Here is an 18,842-nt window from a genome sequence, read left to right on the forward strand (position 1 = left end):
CAGAGGGGCAGGAAAAGTTCCACAAATCCCACTGCAGGCCCTGCTCTTGCTATGCCCAGGTGGGGCAGCCAGGGAAACTCAGGCTTCCCAGAAAGTCAGGACTCTGTGGGCTGCCTCAAGGTCGAATACCTCTTTAGAAACAACTTTCTCTTAGCTAAATAGGTACTTGAGAGAACCCAGGGACATACTCCCAGCCCTCTCATTTCCAGACGGAGTGTCCTGGACTGGGTACCATCTTTGGAAAGGAATGAGCAGGACACTTGGGAGTTAAGAGCCGCCTTCCCTGTCCCTAAGCTAAATCAAGGTTTTCTCTGTGACTAAGTCCTGGTGGGCACCGGCAGGTATGGAGTAGGAAGCTGCCCAGCCAGAGGGCCCGTGTACAGACACAGGAATCTTAGTCCTAATGAAAAGGCTTTAAAAGCATCCCAATTCTTGCCTTTCTCCTGGGTTTCAAGACCATCTTAAGTGGAGACCATGGAGACGGAGAAACACCTTTAGGGGATGGATGAGGCATGAGGGTGCAAGGGTGCAGGGGACTGGTCCATTCCCAGCAGCACCTTCCTGGAACCGCTTTTCCTCAGCTAACGAGGGAATCCCAGGTTGGATTTCATCTGCCCCAAACTGTCCAGCTTGAGGTCAGGGTCTCACTTCATGCCCACTAGGGTAAAGGTGGCTGACAACTCACACAGCCAGCTGCTCCAGAAAGCCCAGACTCTGGCTCCAACCTGCTCTGTAGCTATATTCCGAAGTAACTGCACAAATGCCAAGGATTCTCTACTCTTGAGACTACTTCCCCCAGTTTGTAGGGTTGTGCTAACTGCCTGCTCTACCCTCGTTGGGTCTTTGTGAGCCCTGGGACATAGCCCATAATCTAGGGAGTAATGTAAGATAGAAGGGACTTGGAACTTACTTCACCCTGAGGGTTCATGCTACATACAAATGTTTAGATTAGAGGCACTGAGGACCCCACCAGACACTTGAAGAAAAAAAGGAGAGGCAGACACCACCGCCAAGCAACGGCAAGACATTAATAAAGGACACACACACTTCACAGTTGTAAGATGGCTTTATGTCTCAATATGCAAAATAAAATGTCCATGCTATATACCAAAACACTTGGAAGTTTCATACCACCTGTCAGCTAATGTGTTTTCTAATAAAGCTTTATCTGTAGTGTGTGCATTTATAATATATATATATAATATGTTATATCTAAACCATTCTTAGATAACATCAAATGCAATAAAAATTTAAATAGATGTCTTTCCAAATACTCCCTCCAGCATTCATTTTCAGTAAGTTTATTTGTAAAAAGCAAAGCTGAATTTGACATGTGGCCCGCATTTGTGAGATATAGATATATTTATTTATATATTTATTTATATAATATATAAATAGCTATTCAGCATGCAAAGAGTTTAGTGATTTCCAGGTTCTGCTTTCGAGTTCACTCCGACCACACCTGACACTCTGGTGACATTGGAAGCTGATGGACTGAGTGCCTGCTCTCCTCATTCCCCACTCTGGAAGAATCATCTGCTCCTCTGAGCTGGACCACTGAAGTGCTCTTTCTCAGTTATCTGCTTCCTTCTGCCAGCTTCCTTGCTCTGGGGATGTGGATTTTCCTAGGCGCTGAATGGGTCCAGCAGACGTGAAACATCAGTTTGGGATGTTGCCAGGTAAGGTGTGTTTGACTGCCCATCACAGGCTGCAGATGGTATCTGACAGGCTGAGAGGTCACATGCTGGGGCTGGGGGGAGGGGCTCTGACCTTCATGATGATGGACAGAGATAAAATGGTGGCATTTCCCCCCTCTTGAAGGAAGCAAGCACCGGAATTCTTTCTGCAAGTCAGCCTCAGACCCTGGAGCTTCAAGAATCCAAGCCCAGGTTGATGGATGGCCAGCTCCACCCTCACAGTACTCTAAGGCTCAGGTAGTCTCATACATCTCCAGAAGCCAAAGGAGTGGGGTACTCCTGTTCCTAAGAGTGGTGGGCGGCTCCCCTTACAGGTAGAGGGCCAAGAACCCTAAGCAAGCACAGATACCCCCAATTCCAGCCAAGAAAGGCCCTCCTTGTGCCAGAGACCTCAGCTGGCCCCTGAGTAAATCAGAGTATATTTCAAAAACCTCTATCTAGATAACTCGTGAGCCCTCCACTTCGATCCACCCAGGGCATGTCAAGAGATGCCAGGTAACAAAGGACTTGGCTCCTGAAGTCAAAATTACTTCCTAGACAGTTGTATCTTTTTTCTTGTCTTGGCCTTAGCTGCATGTCAGAAGACAGATGCTCTCCAGCCACACACACACATGTAGAAACACAAGCACGCACACGCACGCACACACACACACACACACACACACACACCCCTTCTGGAATACCTTCCCATGTTTCTTGGTAGTGCCAGCCACCCACAGAGGTTAATACTGGATTGACATGGTCCTGGGGTTGTCAAGGATACAGCGGTCACGTCATCCATCAGTCCAGTTCTCCACAGTCCCCACTCCTGAATGGTACTGCAAGGATGATTCTCGGGTCAAGGAGAAGCTCTGGGAGTAGAGGAACTCATTGGCAGCGTTCAGGTGTGGGGAGGGCGGCTTCCTCTCGCACACTGTGGGGAGGCCACGCTCTCTAGGGAAGGAAGTGGAGGGCCCCCGCTCTCGGGCCTGAGACTGGGGCAGCTGATTGTATACACTGAAGTGGGCATTTCCTGGTGGCTGGGGGCTCTGGGCTGAGATGGTGGGCAGTCGTGGCATCATCGTGGTGGTGGCGAAGTGTGCGGGAAAGGGTTGGTAAGGCACAGTCTCCATGGTCTGCACGCTGTAGCTGGTGTACGGCGAGACCGACGTCCACATGTTACAGCTCAGTGGGGGCGGGGGCAAGTCGTCCACAGCAGACACCCCCGCAATCTCGGGCCCTGAACTCGAGTACATACAGGCCTCTCTGGGGGTTACCTCGCTGCAGTAGGAAGGGCTCAGCATCTGCTGGTCGTAGGGAGGGGGAGAGCGGAAGTAGTGATCATCCCCCACCGAAGAGGGGGTTTCCAGATAGGATCGCTTGCAGGGTAAGTCCAGGTGGCGGGCACTGTCTGCTGGAAGACAAAGAAGTGTTCAGGAAGGGGTGTTCCCAGCAGCCCAGGGCCTGGTGCACCCGCCCACCCCCACGCGCCAGGACAGCCTGCGCTTTTCACTCAGCACCTGCCATGGCCCCATGCTGCCTGGTACTCCCAGAACCGTTTGAATCAGCCGCAGCTTTTATAAGGTGGCAATGGCCAAGAAGTGGTCAGATTATGGACCCTTGTCAAAGGCCACGGGGGACACCACATCACTGGACACTGAGGAACGCACTGCATCAGGCAACACAACGCTTTGCCAGCCTGACTCTCGGGATGCTCAGAGGCCCTTCTGCACACTGGCATTCTCGGGCTAGCCCAGCCTTGGCCCAGGAGAGTGAAGGCAATTGCCAGGACGAAGCAGGCCCAGAGACCACATCTGTCAGAACTAGCCAGCAAATTAAGGCCATGATGTTACTGCGGAGAGCCTCGGGAAGGAGGTGGTGGGCCAAAAAGGCTTATAGGCAAGCTTTTGCTGTTAGAGACGAGCAGTTTAACCCTACTGTGTTCAAAAGGAAGGCATATCTGCGGTCGTCCTGCCCATCCCAGCCCAACAGCCTCTACAAAGCAGCTGCACTAGCGACAAGGAAAAAGACTGACTGACTGTTCAGGCTACTTTGAGACCCTCTGGAAGGATGCCAGCAGCCACCGCAAACCACATCGCTGCATCTTCCAACCCCGCCACTCCCTCCCTCCCGCCCCTGCCCTGACTGTGTGGGATCAACCCTCTGGAGTAACATGTCTGCCCCAGGGACCCAGGGGTAACTGAGGCCTGAGGGCTAGGGCAGCCCCCTCTCAACAAATTCAAGAACACTTCCCCATGGCTGATCTTGGCTTCCCTCCTGCGCTTTCTTCTCTAGGGATCCACATTTACAGAGCTGAGCAGCCTGGAGGAAGAGGGGTGGACCTCCTAGTCCCTCTGTAGACTGACTGATTCCTGGCTGCCCAGGGATACTTAGGCCTCTTTCCCCACCTCTTCCCGTGATTGGCAGGTGGCCCAGTTACTCTGGAAGGAGCAAAGGGCCAGACAGGTAGTATAGGCTTGAAGGCCATCAGTATGTGCCATAGCTACTCAGTTTGGTTGCTGACCTAGGAAAGCAGCTATAGACCACATATGAGATACACGAGCTCTAGCAAAGCTTTATTTATGGGTACTGAAATTTGACTACCATAGGATAATATGAAAAGCCCACCTTTTTAAAATAAAGAGGCAGCATCAGGTCTAATGACCATTCTTCTGACCTCCAGGGGACTGGGTTATAATGGGACTTGCATCTAGGGCACTTGGCACTCTGCCAGGCTCATCTCTAGGAGTGGGCTGACAGAATGTTCTGGATTAAAGCAAAAGTCCCCAGACTTGCTCCCAACAGAATTCTGGAGACCTAGGAAGATCCCTTGGCAAGGTTAACAGTAGTCACGCTTGGATATGTCTGTGGAAAACAGGGTAGGCAGAAAAGCCTGGGCATGCTGGTTTCCAGGCCAGTGTTAGAAAGAAGCCAAGTGCCCAGTGACTCATTTCAGCTCCCAAGAAACCAGTGGGCATCCTTAAGGGCTCAGTGGAGAGCACCATACCCAGCACTGTGGGTCCTCCCTGCTTTGCGGCTGAGACCACCAACAATCTAGCTTCCCACTTCCCTACAGGCAGTGCTGAGCACTCGGGAGGCAGAGGCAGGTGGATCTCTGTGAGTTCGAGACCAGCCTGGTCTACGAGAGTTAGTTCCAGGACAGGCTCCAAAGCTACAGAGAAGAAACCCTTGTCTCCAAAAAACAAATAAACAGAAAAAGATTCTGAGGATTCCCAAGGTCACATAAAAGAGGAAACCAACAGGCCTGCATGCTCGGCCCTCAGGCACTTCTCAGATCCCTACCTCTGCGCTTCAGGCAGTGGTAGAAGAGGCTGGAGTCCCTCTGCGTTGGGAAGGTGTTGAGGGGCAGGTCCTGGGGCTCTGCAGCAGCGAACTGCATGTGGGCCCCGTTCTCAAACTGGTAGTGCTGCAGCGCCTGGTGCGCGCTGTGCAGGGGACTGACGTCGGGCTTAGCTGAGAGCTGACTGGAGACGAGCCTCTGCCTCATGATGCTTTTGGAGATCACCGGATACTCCTTGCTGGAGGAGCAGGGAGAGAGTGAAGATGCTTTAGGGTTCCTGGGTCTTCCCGTCCCACCCCTGGCCAGGGCAGCCCCACCTCTGCAACCGGGCCACACGCAGGTCGCTGTCGTCACTGCCCCGGAATCCCTTGGCAAAAGGGTTGTTCTCAATTTTCAGCTGTGTGATCTGTCGGAAAAGGACACACAGAGTGGCTGGGAGGAGAAAGGACAGGTTGGCTTAGTAGCCCTCCTCCCTTAGCCCAGGCCTAATGAGAACCTAGGTATAGCCTGGAGAAGCTGAACCCCAGCCCTGAGCCAGCATGCCGTCCAGGACCAACTGGATCTTCCTTGACCTGGCTGCTTATAAGAGCTTGTCCCAAGTTCTCTGCTCTATTTGCTTCAGCCCTTCTGGTACTTTCTTCTGATCCCTGTGTATGTCAACCTCCTTACCGATTCTGAGTGACTGAAAATCTGACTTGGCCACACTTCTAAAACCCACTGCAGCCTATATGACCAAGAGTCAGGGAGGAGGTGGTGATTGGCACATGCCAGCCATCTAGCTGACAGGACCCAGGTTCCTCTCCCTGCCAGCCCAGAACTAAACCTACAAGAAGATTCTAAAAGAAAAGAACCCGACCCTCACACCCCAAGGCTGACTCCGGGCCTCTGGTTTTCAGCTGCTGGTCACGGCTCTGCCTTCTCCAGGGCTTCTTGGTTTAACTCTGGCTGTTTCCCAGTATGGTGACCTCACTATCATCTGTGCTATTCTGCTTTTCTGTTGGTTACTTGATGTGCCCTGGGGTTGGCACCAGCCTCACTTCACCTCAAGGAAGAAGGCAGGTTGGATGGGGTTTCAGTGTGGGTTGGGGTCACCATACCTTGTGGTTCTGATAGGAGGTCACGGAGATGAAGGATGTCTCTGGGAACACGTGGGTGCAAAAGGCTGTGTTTTTGGAGCCAAAAGCATTGTTCTCATCGGCCTTAACGATGTGCAGCCGTGGCTGGTACTTATGCATGGAGTTGAGGATGATCTGCGAGAGAAGGTCTTGACTTGAGCCCCAGACCCCACCCCCCTCGGCACTGGCTGGCCTCTTCCTGAGAGCCTAGGACCCAGGCCTGAACCCAAAAATGTCTCAAAGCTCCCAAATAAAGGAACTGGGGTCCCAACTCCATCCCCACAACCTCACTTAGCCTCTCTGTTCTAGGGGCACCTTATCCCAGCTTTTGTGGTGGGCCTGTTTCACCGTGACCATCAAGAGCCTAGAGAAAGGGGAAGTCCCGTACAGCTAAGTTAGCTGAGCTATAGGCAGAAGGCCAGGGCCCTGATGACTCACTGACCCTATGTCTCTCACCTTCTCTGGAGCTCAACTGTGAGATCCTAGTACACAGCCTGCCCCCTCCCCTCAACCTACAGGTGTCCTGCCTTTCCTGGAACTGCCCACTGTAAGGGCTCAGCCACCACCTCTCACATCTGTCAACAACTACGGTAAGGGTTTGCAGGACAGGAGAGAGGGGAGAAGGGGAGGGAAATGTCCTGCTCTTGGGGCACAATGCAAGACTGGTGGCTTGCTGGCCTCCGAACTGCTCACGGCAGTTCCCAGCCTGAGGAACACTCACCCAGTGACAAGCCAAGTTCCTGAACTGATGCCTGGGCCTGCAGGAGACCTCGAGCACCCAAGAGCAGCGGGCGTGGGGACAGAGGTCAGCCTAGCTGAATGAAGCTTAGGGAAGAGCCCAAGATGCTTGGTCACCAGAGCCCAGGCAGAAACACACAGTAGTTAACTGCCCCAATGTGCTTCATATGGCTGTGCCCTCACGGTAGCGGCTACATCAGGTGCCATTAAAATGCATTTTTTATCGTTGACATTTGCCAGATGCCCTCCCACTGAAGGCAAGACCAGGAATTTGGGGCATTTTATCAGCTCTGCTGCATCTGTTAACCCTTTGCTTTCTATCTCAGCTGCTGGCCCTCGGCTCCTCTTCCCCTCAAAATGCTTTCCTCTGCCTGGGGTGCCCCTTCCAGGCTAGGCTTGTGGCAGCCTCTGTGGAATGAAATATTTAACCCTTGGGTGGCCACAGTGCCAAGATAAAAGGCCCAGTATTTGTTCTTTTCTGGAAAGCCTGGCTTAGTTCTGAGGCCCAGAAGGTTCCATGCTGGTCCTGCATCTGGAAGGCTGGTGCAGGCTAGTTGTGGGCTTCTGCCTGCCCTAGGCTCTGAAGTTCACCTAGGTGCTCTGGCTAGCCTTTCTGTCTTGTACAGCAGCCATTACCCTCTTGGGGGTAAGGGCAGAGCTCTCTGGTAGCGCAGGACACTGCCCAATTCAAAATGAGGCAGAAAAAGACATCCTTTCCTGCAGCCAGGAATGTCCTGATATGGCCGGTGGAGCTGGGCCTTAGGGAGCACCTCAAGATTTGTCACCCTGGACAAGTCACCAAGACACGTTGGGTTCTCAGGGAGGGCCTCTGTTCCTGGGAGGCAGCCTGGGTGTGTCCCCACCTCAGCATGGTCCTTCCTGCGGCACTGGTGTTCTCGTGCATCTAGGCCTGTCTTCTCTCCCTTCTGCAAGAAGGCAGGCCCTATACTGGACCTCCCATATCTGCTGAAGCTTCTCACTCTGTCTTGCCTGGGCCATGTGGCTTTCTAATTCTTCTTAACTCTTCAAAACTACAAACTCACCCAGGGCTGGAAATGGGGGCTCAGTTCCCAATACCACTAAAATAAACACACTTCCCCGAAAAAAGGGGTCCTATCTGTTGTTCTTTTGAATGTCAGGATTCTTGGCTGAGTAAGCACAGAGCTGTGCCAGGCCTCCAAACCTCTAGATTTTACTTTGCTCACCAGAGACAAGTTAATCTTGGCATTTTTTTTTTCCAGTCAGAATCTGAAAATGAGCATGTATCCAATACAAACTTTCTACGGCCATTCACACGCTGCAGCTCCCCCAAATGCTGGATGGGCCCCAATCTTTCTGGTTCTCCTAGGCTGGCATCACCAAGGCAGACCAGACAGAACCACAAACCACAGCCATTGTGCCTAGCTCTGCAGCAGCCACAATGTATCCAGGAGCCCAGGCTCCTCCCACAGGCTCCTCCTTTTCCCTCCTTCCACGGCCACTCCCACCAGTTCCACAAAGGTCCTATGTTCAGAAGACCACCACTTTAGCCCATGACCCTGTTCCTGATGACTTGGGTTAAGAGACTGCCGAAGTCACCTTCCAGGGGACAGACAACTGATGGGCCTGCGGAGACAGAGAAACTAGAGCATCCGTTCTCAAACAACCCTTTCCTGGGGGTCACCTAAGAGCACCAGAAAATACAGATTTACGTTATGACTCCTAACAGTAGCAATCATGAAGTAGCAATAAAAGTAATGTGATGGTTCGGGGGAGGGTCACCACAATACGAGGAGATGTATGAAAGGGTCACAGCGTTAAGAAGATTGACAACCACTGCATTAGAGGGTACAGTCTTGGCCGCAGAGAAGCCTCCCTGATATCGCTCCACCAGCTCCAAGTCCTGAGTAAGCTCTTCCCCAGACACTAGGGTCCCCATCTGTTGAAGTACAGCTCTCAACCAGGTCGTCTCAAACACCCTTAAAGCTCTTAATAGTCTGGAACCTGTCTGGAAGAACCCGTCCATCAAACCAGTGCACATGGAGATTTGAACCCCAGGACTGTGAGCCTGAGAGACTCTGAAGGCAACTGAGCGACTCGCACGGGAGCTCCTCAGGTACCGTGTTCCCTTGCCTATCTGTCGTAGGGTGGTGCCGGGCCAAACGGGCTAGCCACATCAACCACCCGAGTGCACGACTGGTCCCCCATCATCATGATTGTTCTACAGAAATGGGATTCATTATGTTCTGGCCACAATTCCGAAGCCTGCTCTATTTTAACAATTACAATAGCGCCAGACATCCATCTCAAGGGCTTCCCATGCGTGCTTTGCCACTGAGGTCTAGATTTAGCCCCGATGGAATCCAAGAACTTGAGTGCATAGAGAGCAGAGTGCAGAGGGGGCTCTGACCCAACCCCCTGGGTTTGCAATGAGGAACAGAAGGCCTGGAGTGGGAACGTGACTCGCCCAAGGACACACAGCTGGGTGAAGACAGGCGACCCAGCAGATTCCAGATGGCCTTGGAAAAAGTACACCCTGCTCCCGATAAACCTCGTGACTAATAAGAAGGTGTCTGCTAGACACTGTAAGGACCATGGACCCCAAAGCATCTGCTCAGATACCAGCCACACAACAGTAGGCTGACGAACACTTAAACATTTAAAACCAGATTTACCCAGCATCGTGCACTTGCTAAGATCACTTCCTCCGCCCTGCCCAGGTTAGGACGCGGATAGGATCTACAGGAGGGTGGATGTAGTGGCTTGTACCTGTGATGCCAGGACTTGGGAGGCTTGAGGTAAGAGGGACCCCAAGAGATCCATACCAACCTCGGCTGTGGAATGAGGTATTTGTCAAAAAAAAAAAAAAGAAAGGGAAGAGAAATATTAAGGTGAAAGTGGGAAAAGATCCTCAGCTCATGTGAGAAGCCTGGACCTCGCTCCCAGGACAGCAACCTGGGTTCCCACACACAGCCAGGAACCTTTTTACCTCTTCCCACAGCCACAGCCATCAGAAGGGGACAGGAGAACGCAGCCTTCACGCCAAACCCTGGCTAGGTACCTTACATACCTTGTAATAAATCTTAACAACATCTTATTACAAAGTCAACATTGCCACCCTCATTTTAACAGACCATGGAGAGAGCGTCAGAAGACATCTGGACATCAGTCAGCAATCCGAGGCAGAGGCAGAAGCAGGACTAACTCCTGAGCTGCACTTCCATTTATCTACTATGTAAGGATGGCCTGACAGGTCCTCAGGTCTCTGTGGCTCCTAAGGCACTGGTGGGGTCTTGGCACACTATCAATCAGGAAATGGGGTGACAAAGAGGGAAAGGAGACATAGATCTATGAGGGGACAACAGCCCCTGGCCCAGGAAAGGCCACCTGTCTGGACAGCACTCCATTGTGTGGGCTCATGACTCATATGCTGTTTGCCAGCACCCACGGGCTTTCCGGGCATCCAGACACAATGAGAGACATACCATCACTAAGAATCCAGTGGTGAGAAAATACGGTGCATTTATGGCGGTGACACCCGAGACGAGACCCCGCAGGAATGTGTAGAACCTTAGGGAGGGCGCCTGAATGCACTCCGAAGGACAGGGAGATAACTCCAGTCAAGAAGAGGGCATTCCTCGCAATCCTCCCAAAGCCAGTTTACAATCTAAAGGAATTACTGTAGAAACGCAAGTTTCCTTTTCAGCTCCGCATGCTGATCCTACAGTGCATACAAAAAACACACACACAACTCGCCAAGAAGGAAAAAAAAAGCAGAGCCAAGGAGACAAGCCCTGCCAAACTCTAAATGTATCAAGAAGTCTCAGCAGTTAAAGCGACTGGCACATGAATGAACAAATTCACATGGGGACCCAGAGTGCAGAAGAAGGGAAAGAGGACCCTCGCTTACTGACGGTGGAACAGTCAGGTAGCTTCTCAAAAGACAGAAAGACATAAACATCAGGATTGACACCTCCATCAGATGCTAGCATAGTTCTAAAAGGGTTTCTATTTTGTACTTAAACATAAATCCAGGGCTGGCAAGATGGCTCAGTGGTTAAAGGCATCTGCTTCCAAGCCTGACCTCTTGAGTCTGATCATTAGAGCTCACACGGTGGCTAGAACAGGCTCCCCAAAGCACTCAGGAAGCTAAGGTAGAAGGATCATAAGTTTGAGGCCAACCTGGGCTGCACAGAAAGATTCTAAAAAGTACTGAAGGAAAATTCCCTCATAAAGAAATGACTGAGGTCTTCCCAGAACCTATAAAGGAAGAAAGGATAAATTCAATCAAAAACTTCTGCCAGGGAAAACCACGACCACCATGAGCCAGATCAAGGGACAAACTGGCCAACGCATTAGATGGAACCTAAACCTTCCACATTTATAAAAGTTAAAAGTGGATGAGCTCGAAAATCTGAGAGGAAAGTGGAGCAAGAACCACATGGCTCACAGAAAAGGAGATGCCCAGGGAGAAGGGAAGGAGACGTGAATTAAAACTATAATTTGTTCCTACCGTTTGCCCCTCAAACTGTCAGGGATCTAAAGAGCTGGGGCTGGGAATGGCTTTGTCAGTACAACCATGAGAACCCAAGTTCGATCACAGTACACATGTCAAAAACCAGGCACGTGGCACATGCTTGTAACCTGCAAGGTGAGGCAGTGAGCGACAGGACAGTCCCTGAGGTTGGATGCCCAGCATATCTAGATCAGTGAGCTCCAGGTCCAGTGAGACCCTTTCTCAGAAGAGAAGGCAGGTGGAGTTCTGGGGAACAGCATCCAAGGCTGACCTCTGATCTCCACATGCGTGTGCACACAGGTACAAATATACCACATTCCCATGAATGTGTAGGCATGTACCACATTCATGTACACAAAAAAGGAAAAAAATAATCAAGAAAGTCTGCCCTCCCACCCTGCAGGAAGGCCACAATGGGCACACACATTTGTGGATTCCCCTGACAACAAGGAGATGACTATCTTAAAAACTCTTACTCCCAACTGTGAACAGGGCATTTATTACACACACATATCTGACACCCACTCAAGCATAATCAAAAGAATGAAAAGTAGCCAGGTGTGGCAGTACATGCCTTTAATCTCATCCTTGAGAGGCAGAGGCAAGCAGATCTCTTTGAGTGTGAGGCCAGCCTGGTTTACTTAGCAAGTTCTAAGCCAGTCAAGGCTACACTGGGAGACCCTGTCTCAGAAAACAAAGAAGTGAAAAATAGCCTAGGATGGTGTTAACACCTATAATCCTAGTACTCAGGAAATGAAGGCAGACAGATCACAAGTTCAAGGCTAGCCTGGGCTACCACACCTCAAAAACAAACAAAAAACAAAAAACTGAAGCATCTGGCAACAAAGCACAGTAGTTAGCGGAACAACAGGAAAGTAGAATGCAGATGCACCAGAGGCAGAGGAAGCTCTCTGTGAATGGAAGCATCTCCAGAATACATTGTTCACAGAGCAAGGTGCACAAGGCATTGTATCTTAGCCTATTCTGCCTGTATGTGCCAAACAATGCCGAAAGTAGTAACAACAGTTAATCATATCACTGCAAAAACACTTGTATTTACTCCATGATGAATTTTGTATGTGTTGTGCTGTGTTTATGCACATGTGTGCATGTGGAGGCCAGAGGTCAGCATCCAGCTGGATGATCCTGGGTTGCTCTCCACCCCTACTTTCTTAGGCTCTCTGACAGAATCCAGAGTTCATTAATTCTGATAACTAGGCAGTGGGGTCCACCTGTCCACACCCACAGCACTGGGGTTGACAGACACATGCCACTGTGCGGGCTTTTTGACATCAATGCTGCGGATCTATCTTAGGCTTATGGGGACCAACTAAGCCATCTCCCCAGTCTCCTTGGTGACTTATTTTTAAATCCATGTGACTGTGTTTCTGATTCAAAAATCAACTGTTGAGAGACCAACAAGTGCTCAGACACAGCTTTGTAATTACAGGGATGAGAAGGTGCGCATGCTCTGAGAACACAGCCTGTGCCTCCTCCCCAGAGGAATGGTTATTTGAACTCAGAACCAAGGCTAAGGAATGGAGGAAGGTAAATGGGATGGGAAAATCACCCATGCCCAGAGAGCAGCAGGACGTCAGGCAGGCATGGTGTGGTACAGGACTGTCCTCTGAGCCAATCTGCCACCATCTTCATGAGCTCGGCCATGCCCACTTGCAGAAGATCCCAGTTGAACTTGTTGACTGCTGGGTCATGGGACCCTCACCAGAGTGTGCAGCTAATCCCCCAGCCAGAGCTGTATTCACCTCTGCCCTAACTGCATGTGGCCTCAAGGGGGAGGTCAGGGGGAAGAGGCTCCATCTATGCAGTGAATGGGGAAACCATTATTCATATTGGGTAAAGATTTTCCAGTGTAGCCTTTTGTGGGGGGAAGCACCCACACTCTTGTGAGTAACCCCATATCTACGCTCTGTGAGTAAACCAATAAACCCACTGTTCCTCAGAGTGAACTTTGATAGAATCACACCTCAGTATGTCACTGGGTGTTGGGAAGGGGGAAAAGACATTATGGATGCTCCCCTCCACTTCCAGTGTATCTATGTCTTGTTAAGAAATTCAGACAAATCCCTGAGTTTGGGGTCCACCTAGTCTACACAGAGAAACCCTGTCTAGGGAGGGAGGGAGGAAAGGAAGGAAGACAGACAAAGAGAAGAAAGAAACTTTGATGAGGGTTATCTCAGTCCTTCCCAATCAGAGTCACCCTGTGAGATGGCCCGTTCTCCTCCGCCAGCTGAAAGCAGAAAGGCCTGGCACAGATGATGTCCCTGCACCCAGACAGAACTGTACACAACCCACTGCACACATCGCCTTCCCGCCTAAAGATTTGCAGAAAAGCAAGACCTGTGTGTCAGTCCCGACGGATCTACTTCAATCCTACTTGGCTTCCTGAAGCCCAAGAAGTATTGCTAGACTCTTAAAAGATGAAGAGGGAAAGAGGGGACGCACCTTATTCCCATCACGGGGCCACCTAGCCAGGGCCTCCTGGAAGGGTGGGGGAGGAGGGAAGCAGCAAGAGATGGACAGTCAGATCTGTAGCAGCACAATGACAGAAGTGGAGCTGAAGGTGCGCCATGCTGCAGCAGTGGCTGGCCTACTTTACTCCCATGATCCTTTCTGCTCCTGCTGCCAGCCACTCTCTTAACAAAATCCAGGTCATACGCTGTACCTGCCTGCCCTCCTGAGCCTCCTTCTCCAACTGTTTTTACTAGAAATTTCCTTGTGAGTGTTTGCTGCAAAGCCCCACATGGTGAGGCTGGACATGGCTCAGCTGCAGCAGTTGATGTTCTTCCAGAAAACCTGGGTTCAATCCCAGCACCCACATAGCAGCTTACAAGAATCTAAAATCCAGATGATCTAATGCTCTTTTCTGACCTCCTCTGGAACCAGGCATGCACACAAAACACCCACAAACATTTTATATTTATATTTATATATATATACATATACATATACATATATATATATATATATATAAAAGAAGCTTTTAAATCCCATAGGTTTCCCACTTAGAAATCAACCCTGACTCTTTGGGAGCATCTAGCCAAGTGGACTAGAGAAGTTCCTGTTCTAGAGTCCATCTGCCCTGAAAGACGAGCTGCTGAGCCCAAACCCCTTTCCTGGTCCTCAAAAAATTAAGAAAAGCATCAGATGGAACAGTGGTAGCACACGCCCCCCCCCCTTAAATGATTTATTTATTTCTACTTTATGTGCACTGGTATTTTGTCTGTATGTATGTCTGTGTGAGGGTGTCAAATCCCATGGAGGTAGAGTTACAGGCAGTTGTAAACTGCCATGTGGGTGCTGGGAATTGAACCCAGGTCCTCGGGAAGAACAAACAGCCAGTGCACTTAACCGCTGAACCATCTCTCCAGCCCCAAATAGCAGCAAATGACCTTGTAGGTGTCCTGTTTTTTTTTTGGGGGGGGGGGGCGAGATGAGACAGGGTTTCTCTGTAGCTTTGGAACTTGCTCTGTAGACCAGGCTGGCCTCAAACTCACAGAGCTCCACCTGTCTCTGGTGGCACATGCCGTTAATCCCAGCACTTGGGAGGTAGAAGCAGCCAGATCTCTGTGAGCTCAAGGCCAAACTGGTCTACACAGCAAGTACTAGGACAGCCAGGGCAACACAGAGAAATCCTGTCTCAAAAAAACAAAACAAAACAAAAAACCATGAGGAGCCACCAAGGATGGGGGATGAGCTAAGAAAGCACAGTATTTTCTCCTTCTAAAGAGCCGGCTTTCCAAGCCTGAGTACCTTCCCCTCTCACCTTCTGCAGGGCCAGGGAAGTAGGGGTGTCTTAGGAAGCACCCTGAAGCTGGGAGCTGGGAGCCATGGTAACAAGCAGGTGTACCCAAGATCCCATCCAAACCCTTAATCTCAGGATGCTTTCACCTGTCAAGCTCCCGACTCACTCAACCTGCTAGTGCTGCCATGAGCCTGCAGGGTTAGTTAGAGGGTCCTGTCTCTACGGTCCCCACTGACATCAGAGGCCCTCCCTCATCTTGTGATACCACAGTCCAAGCAAGCAGACAAAGTTCAGCAGCAGTCACATGGGCAGAGACCTGGTCAGGATTTGCTCTGGGAGTTGGGGCTTGGCTGGCCCTCCCCACTGGGATCTGCACTGGAAACCCAGGATAGAGACTTGTAAAACAGAGAAGGCTAGTTTGCTGCATCCTGTACTCTAAATGTGTACTTACATCACCAATGACCAAAATGAAAGCTGAATCAGATTCTGAAACTGAAACCAGGAGCTTCCTGTCAATCAGGATGAAGCACTTCCGGCATTCTCCAGGAAGAACTTTTCTTCTCAGGACCCTGATTTGTGCTGACCCTGACTCAGTCTCCCCAGAGACTGAGCTGTGCAAGAGACCTGAGCCCTTGTCCCACATGACCTTTGTGTTCAGCTGTGCAGCACCTAGCGGCCTCCACCGCCTGAGGTTCCCCCACACCCCTGCACCACACTACCAGAGAATCACAGGCATTCACGGAGACAGGATCTGATGCCCTGATACTGGCTGCCAGGCTTCTGTTTGCAACACATTTGAGCTAAAGATTTTCTCATAAAGACTTCCCTTCTGTGGGCCTGCCAGGGCCAGATGGGGAAAGAACGAGCCTAAGAAACTGGGATTAGGATGTGTGCAGGCAGTCACCACAGCCGCTCCTACTACCATCACCACGGTCCTGACCTATGAACCAGACCCCAGGCAGCGGCTGAGCAAGGAGCCAGAGATAACTCTCCCTTACCAGAGGTAAGAAGGACGGAACCTTCAGAGGGACACAGCTGTAGAGTCTAGCAGGAATAGGTTTTGGGCCCCCCCGTCACGGTCATCACCACCCCCACCATGGTCAGCATCACCAGTGTGGCCATCATCACTGTCAATCATCACAGCTGCCAGCATCAGCACCATCTTCCATCACTACCACCTTCCTCATCATCTCCACTGCCATACTCACCGTTCACTTGGCTCTTCTCTGTTAAGGAACTTCCTGCATATTCCCTCACCTAGGCCTCACTACCATGGAAGGCACATACGGTCAGCCCCATTCTCTATACACGGAAACAGAGACTCAAAAAGAGAGCCTTGCCCAGAGTCACCGGCTGGTGAGGAGGAAGGGGATGCACAGCTGATCTGCAGGGTCAGAGGCCTGATAAAAAGCGGAGTCTCTCCTGCTCTCAAACCTTTAAGACTACGACCACCACGACCACGACCACCACCACCACCACCACGGCTGCTCTCCCCCAAGACCAGACCACTCCGGTCCTTACATGGCCAAAGGGGTCCAGGTGGTTGTTGGTCAGCTTCAGCTTCTGGAAAGAGACCAGCTGCCGCATCCAGTGGGCCCCTGTGGCAGGAGAGTCTGGGTGGACATAAAGCCTCCCCGGCATGGCTGGCTCAGCCTTCCCAGCGACCATCCTGCAGACAAAGCAGACAGCGGCAGGCAGTTGAGTTCCCTGGGGTCTGGTGAAGCCAAACTCCCCATTCCCCCTGAGAGCAAACCAAGGCCCAGTGCAGAGGCAAGGGGGAGGGGAGGGGAGCAGAGAGGAGGAGTCAGTGCTTCCCAGCTCCTCCCTTCACTTGGAGATGAAGGAAGGTGGTAGCATTGATTTCAAAGACTAGGGCTATTTATAAAGACACTTCAGGAAGAGTCGGGCACTTCCCTGTGTTTTATTTATAAGTTTTATTTATTTACTGGCAGTGCTTTAACCCCTGAGCTACCAACCCCCCTCCAATCCCTGCACCCCCTTCTATGTTTTTTTTTACTTTTCCAATGTTGTAAATGTGTCAGCTGGAACATCTCAAAGGACCTAAACAACTTTCACATCCAGAGCCTGTTCTGAGTTCTAATCTAGCTTTTGTTTCTATGACTTTCACCACCATGGACCCCAGAGAGTCCCAGTCAGATGTTCTAGGGCCCGTTAAGGGCCAGCAAAGCCTACACACCTGCCTCAGTCCCTGCCAGGGTGCAGGTAGCGGTCCAGCAAAATGACTCTGGGCAGTAAAGACCGGCTGGAAGAAGGAGCGCCCGCGCCAGGAGAGACAGGCCCTGGGCCTCTTACCACTTGTTGTCACAGAACTTATAGCGATGGTCATCTGCCGGGACGATGTCGATGAGCAGGATGTACTTGGTCTTGGGGTTCATGCCCGTGACTTTCACCTTGTAGCTGGGGAACATCCTCCTGAGGGGGTCAAGGTTGAGGCGGCACAGTGGGAGAAACAGCAGAGTAGAGGTAAGAGCGGGTGCAGAGCCCTTTTAGCCAAAGGTCATGACCTACTTCTCCCTTGTCCTTACTGTCCCACAGGACAGAACTGTCCAAACTACACCAGACCCCCCACCAGCTGTCAATCTACACCCAGAAAGGCAGCGTACACCTTGTTCAAATCTCCCTCCGCGGGAATCCCCCATGATTGGGACCCGGTAGCTATGAATCGCAGCAGGCAGCATAGAGACCCTGTTTGGGACAGTGAGGGGCACTTAAGTAGCATTCTGGCTGCCTTAAGTTGTCCCCAGTCCTTAGCCAGCTTACAATCAGCTGAAGTTCATAGGGCGCTAGTGCAGCTGCCCTGGACGCCACTGTCAGCGGCTCCCATAGGCAATGATGCCTTTCTCATAGGAAAGAGAACTTGGGGAAAACCCTGCTAAGCCTGGTTCTTCCTGTGTGAGCTGCAGGGGTCTTTCTCGTGGCACGTGCTTCACTGAGGCCATACATAGCAAGCACCCTGACCAGGAATCCAAGAAGTCAGTGGAGAAGCCTCATGGACCAAAACATGGAAGCAGAAATCAGCCTGTCATTGATCACAGTCGGGCCCACTTCTAACCAGCTAAGCCTCAGGCCACCTGCCCAGATCTCCTGTGCCTCAGTTTCTCTACTTCTCAAATGAGGATAACATTACTACCTTCTCCTCGAGCCCCTGCTCTGTTCCACCTCTCACAAGCCAGGGGTATGGCCTAGGTCTCTGAAAATGGACCCAACAAAAGTGAGTCAGTTCCTGTAGCCCATGATGAAGCTGTCCAGGATGCTAACTGAAAAGAGCTCCCTAAGGCACTCAGCACGGGCAAACCTGCAGGAGCACAGAGCCCTCTGCTCCTGTTGAACCAGAGCAGGGCAGACAGAACCCCTCCCCACCCCTCCCCGGCACAGGAGCCTTCAGTCCCTCCCCAGCTGACTCCCCACAAAGAGGGCTGGAGATGGAACTCAGGTATAGACCATTTGCCTAGCACACACTGGGTCAGACAGACAACTGTCACTATATACAGGTCACATACTCTATTTCAAACCAGTGCTCAGGGAGGCTGAGGCAGGAGGACTTCTGGTTAGAGCCCAATCTGAACTGTATACCAAAAAACCTTCTCAAAAAATAAAATAAAAGAGAGAGAAAGAAAGAGAAAAGAAAAGGAAAAATCCGCAGGGCAGGGCGGTGGTGGTGCACACCTTTAACCCCAGCACTCCCAAGGCAGAGGCAGGTGAATCTCTGAGGCCAGCCTGGTCTACAGTACCA

The 18,842-nt window shown here is 51.1% G+C and overlaps 1 protein-coding gene across 4 annotated transcripts in view; it reads right to left on the minus strand.

The window, feature by feature from the left end:
- Positions 1 to 1,047: 1,047 nt before the first annotated feature.
- The window catches only part of Tbx4 (T-box transcription factor 4), a 29,996-nt gene continuing 12,201 nt past the window's right edge, over positions 1,048 to 18,842 (minus strand). For 3 of the 4 annotated variants that reach the window (XM_085695612.2, XM_048446755.3, XM_085695613.2), the window contains exons 4-9: positions 17,402 to 17,521; positions 16,610 to 16,757; positions 6,075 to 6,227; positions 5,295 to 5,383; positions 4,980 to 5,215; positions 1,048 to 3,090 (exon numbers count right to left, since the gene is read on the minus strand). In XM_085695612.2, the coding sequence (XP_085551738.1) occupies positions 2,471 to 3,090; positions 4,980 to 5,215; positions 5,295 to 5,383; positions 6,075 to 6,227; positions 16,610 to 16,757; positions 17,402 to 17,521 (1,366 nt within the window). In that variant the 3' untranslated portion in view covers positions 1,048 to 2,470. The remainder of the gene's footprint in view (positions 3,091 to 4,979; positions 5,216 to 5,294; positions 5,384 to 6,074; positions 6,228 to 16,609; positions 16,758 to 17,401; positions 17,522 to 18,842) is intronic. The other variant, XM_048446753.3, reaches the window with a different exon arrangement.

Source organism: Myodes glareolus, chromosome 9, assembly GCF_982192425.1.
Source record: "Myodes glareolus chromosome 9, mMyoGla1.1, whole genome shotgun sequence".
Lineage (NCBI taxonomy): Eukaryota > Metazoa > Chordata > Mammalia > Rodentia > Cricetidae > Myodes > Myodes glareolus.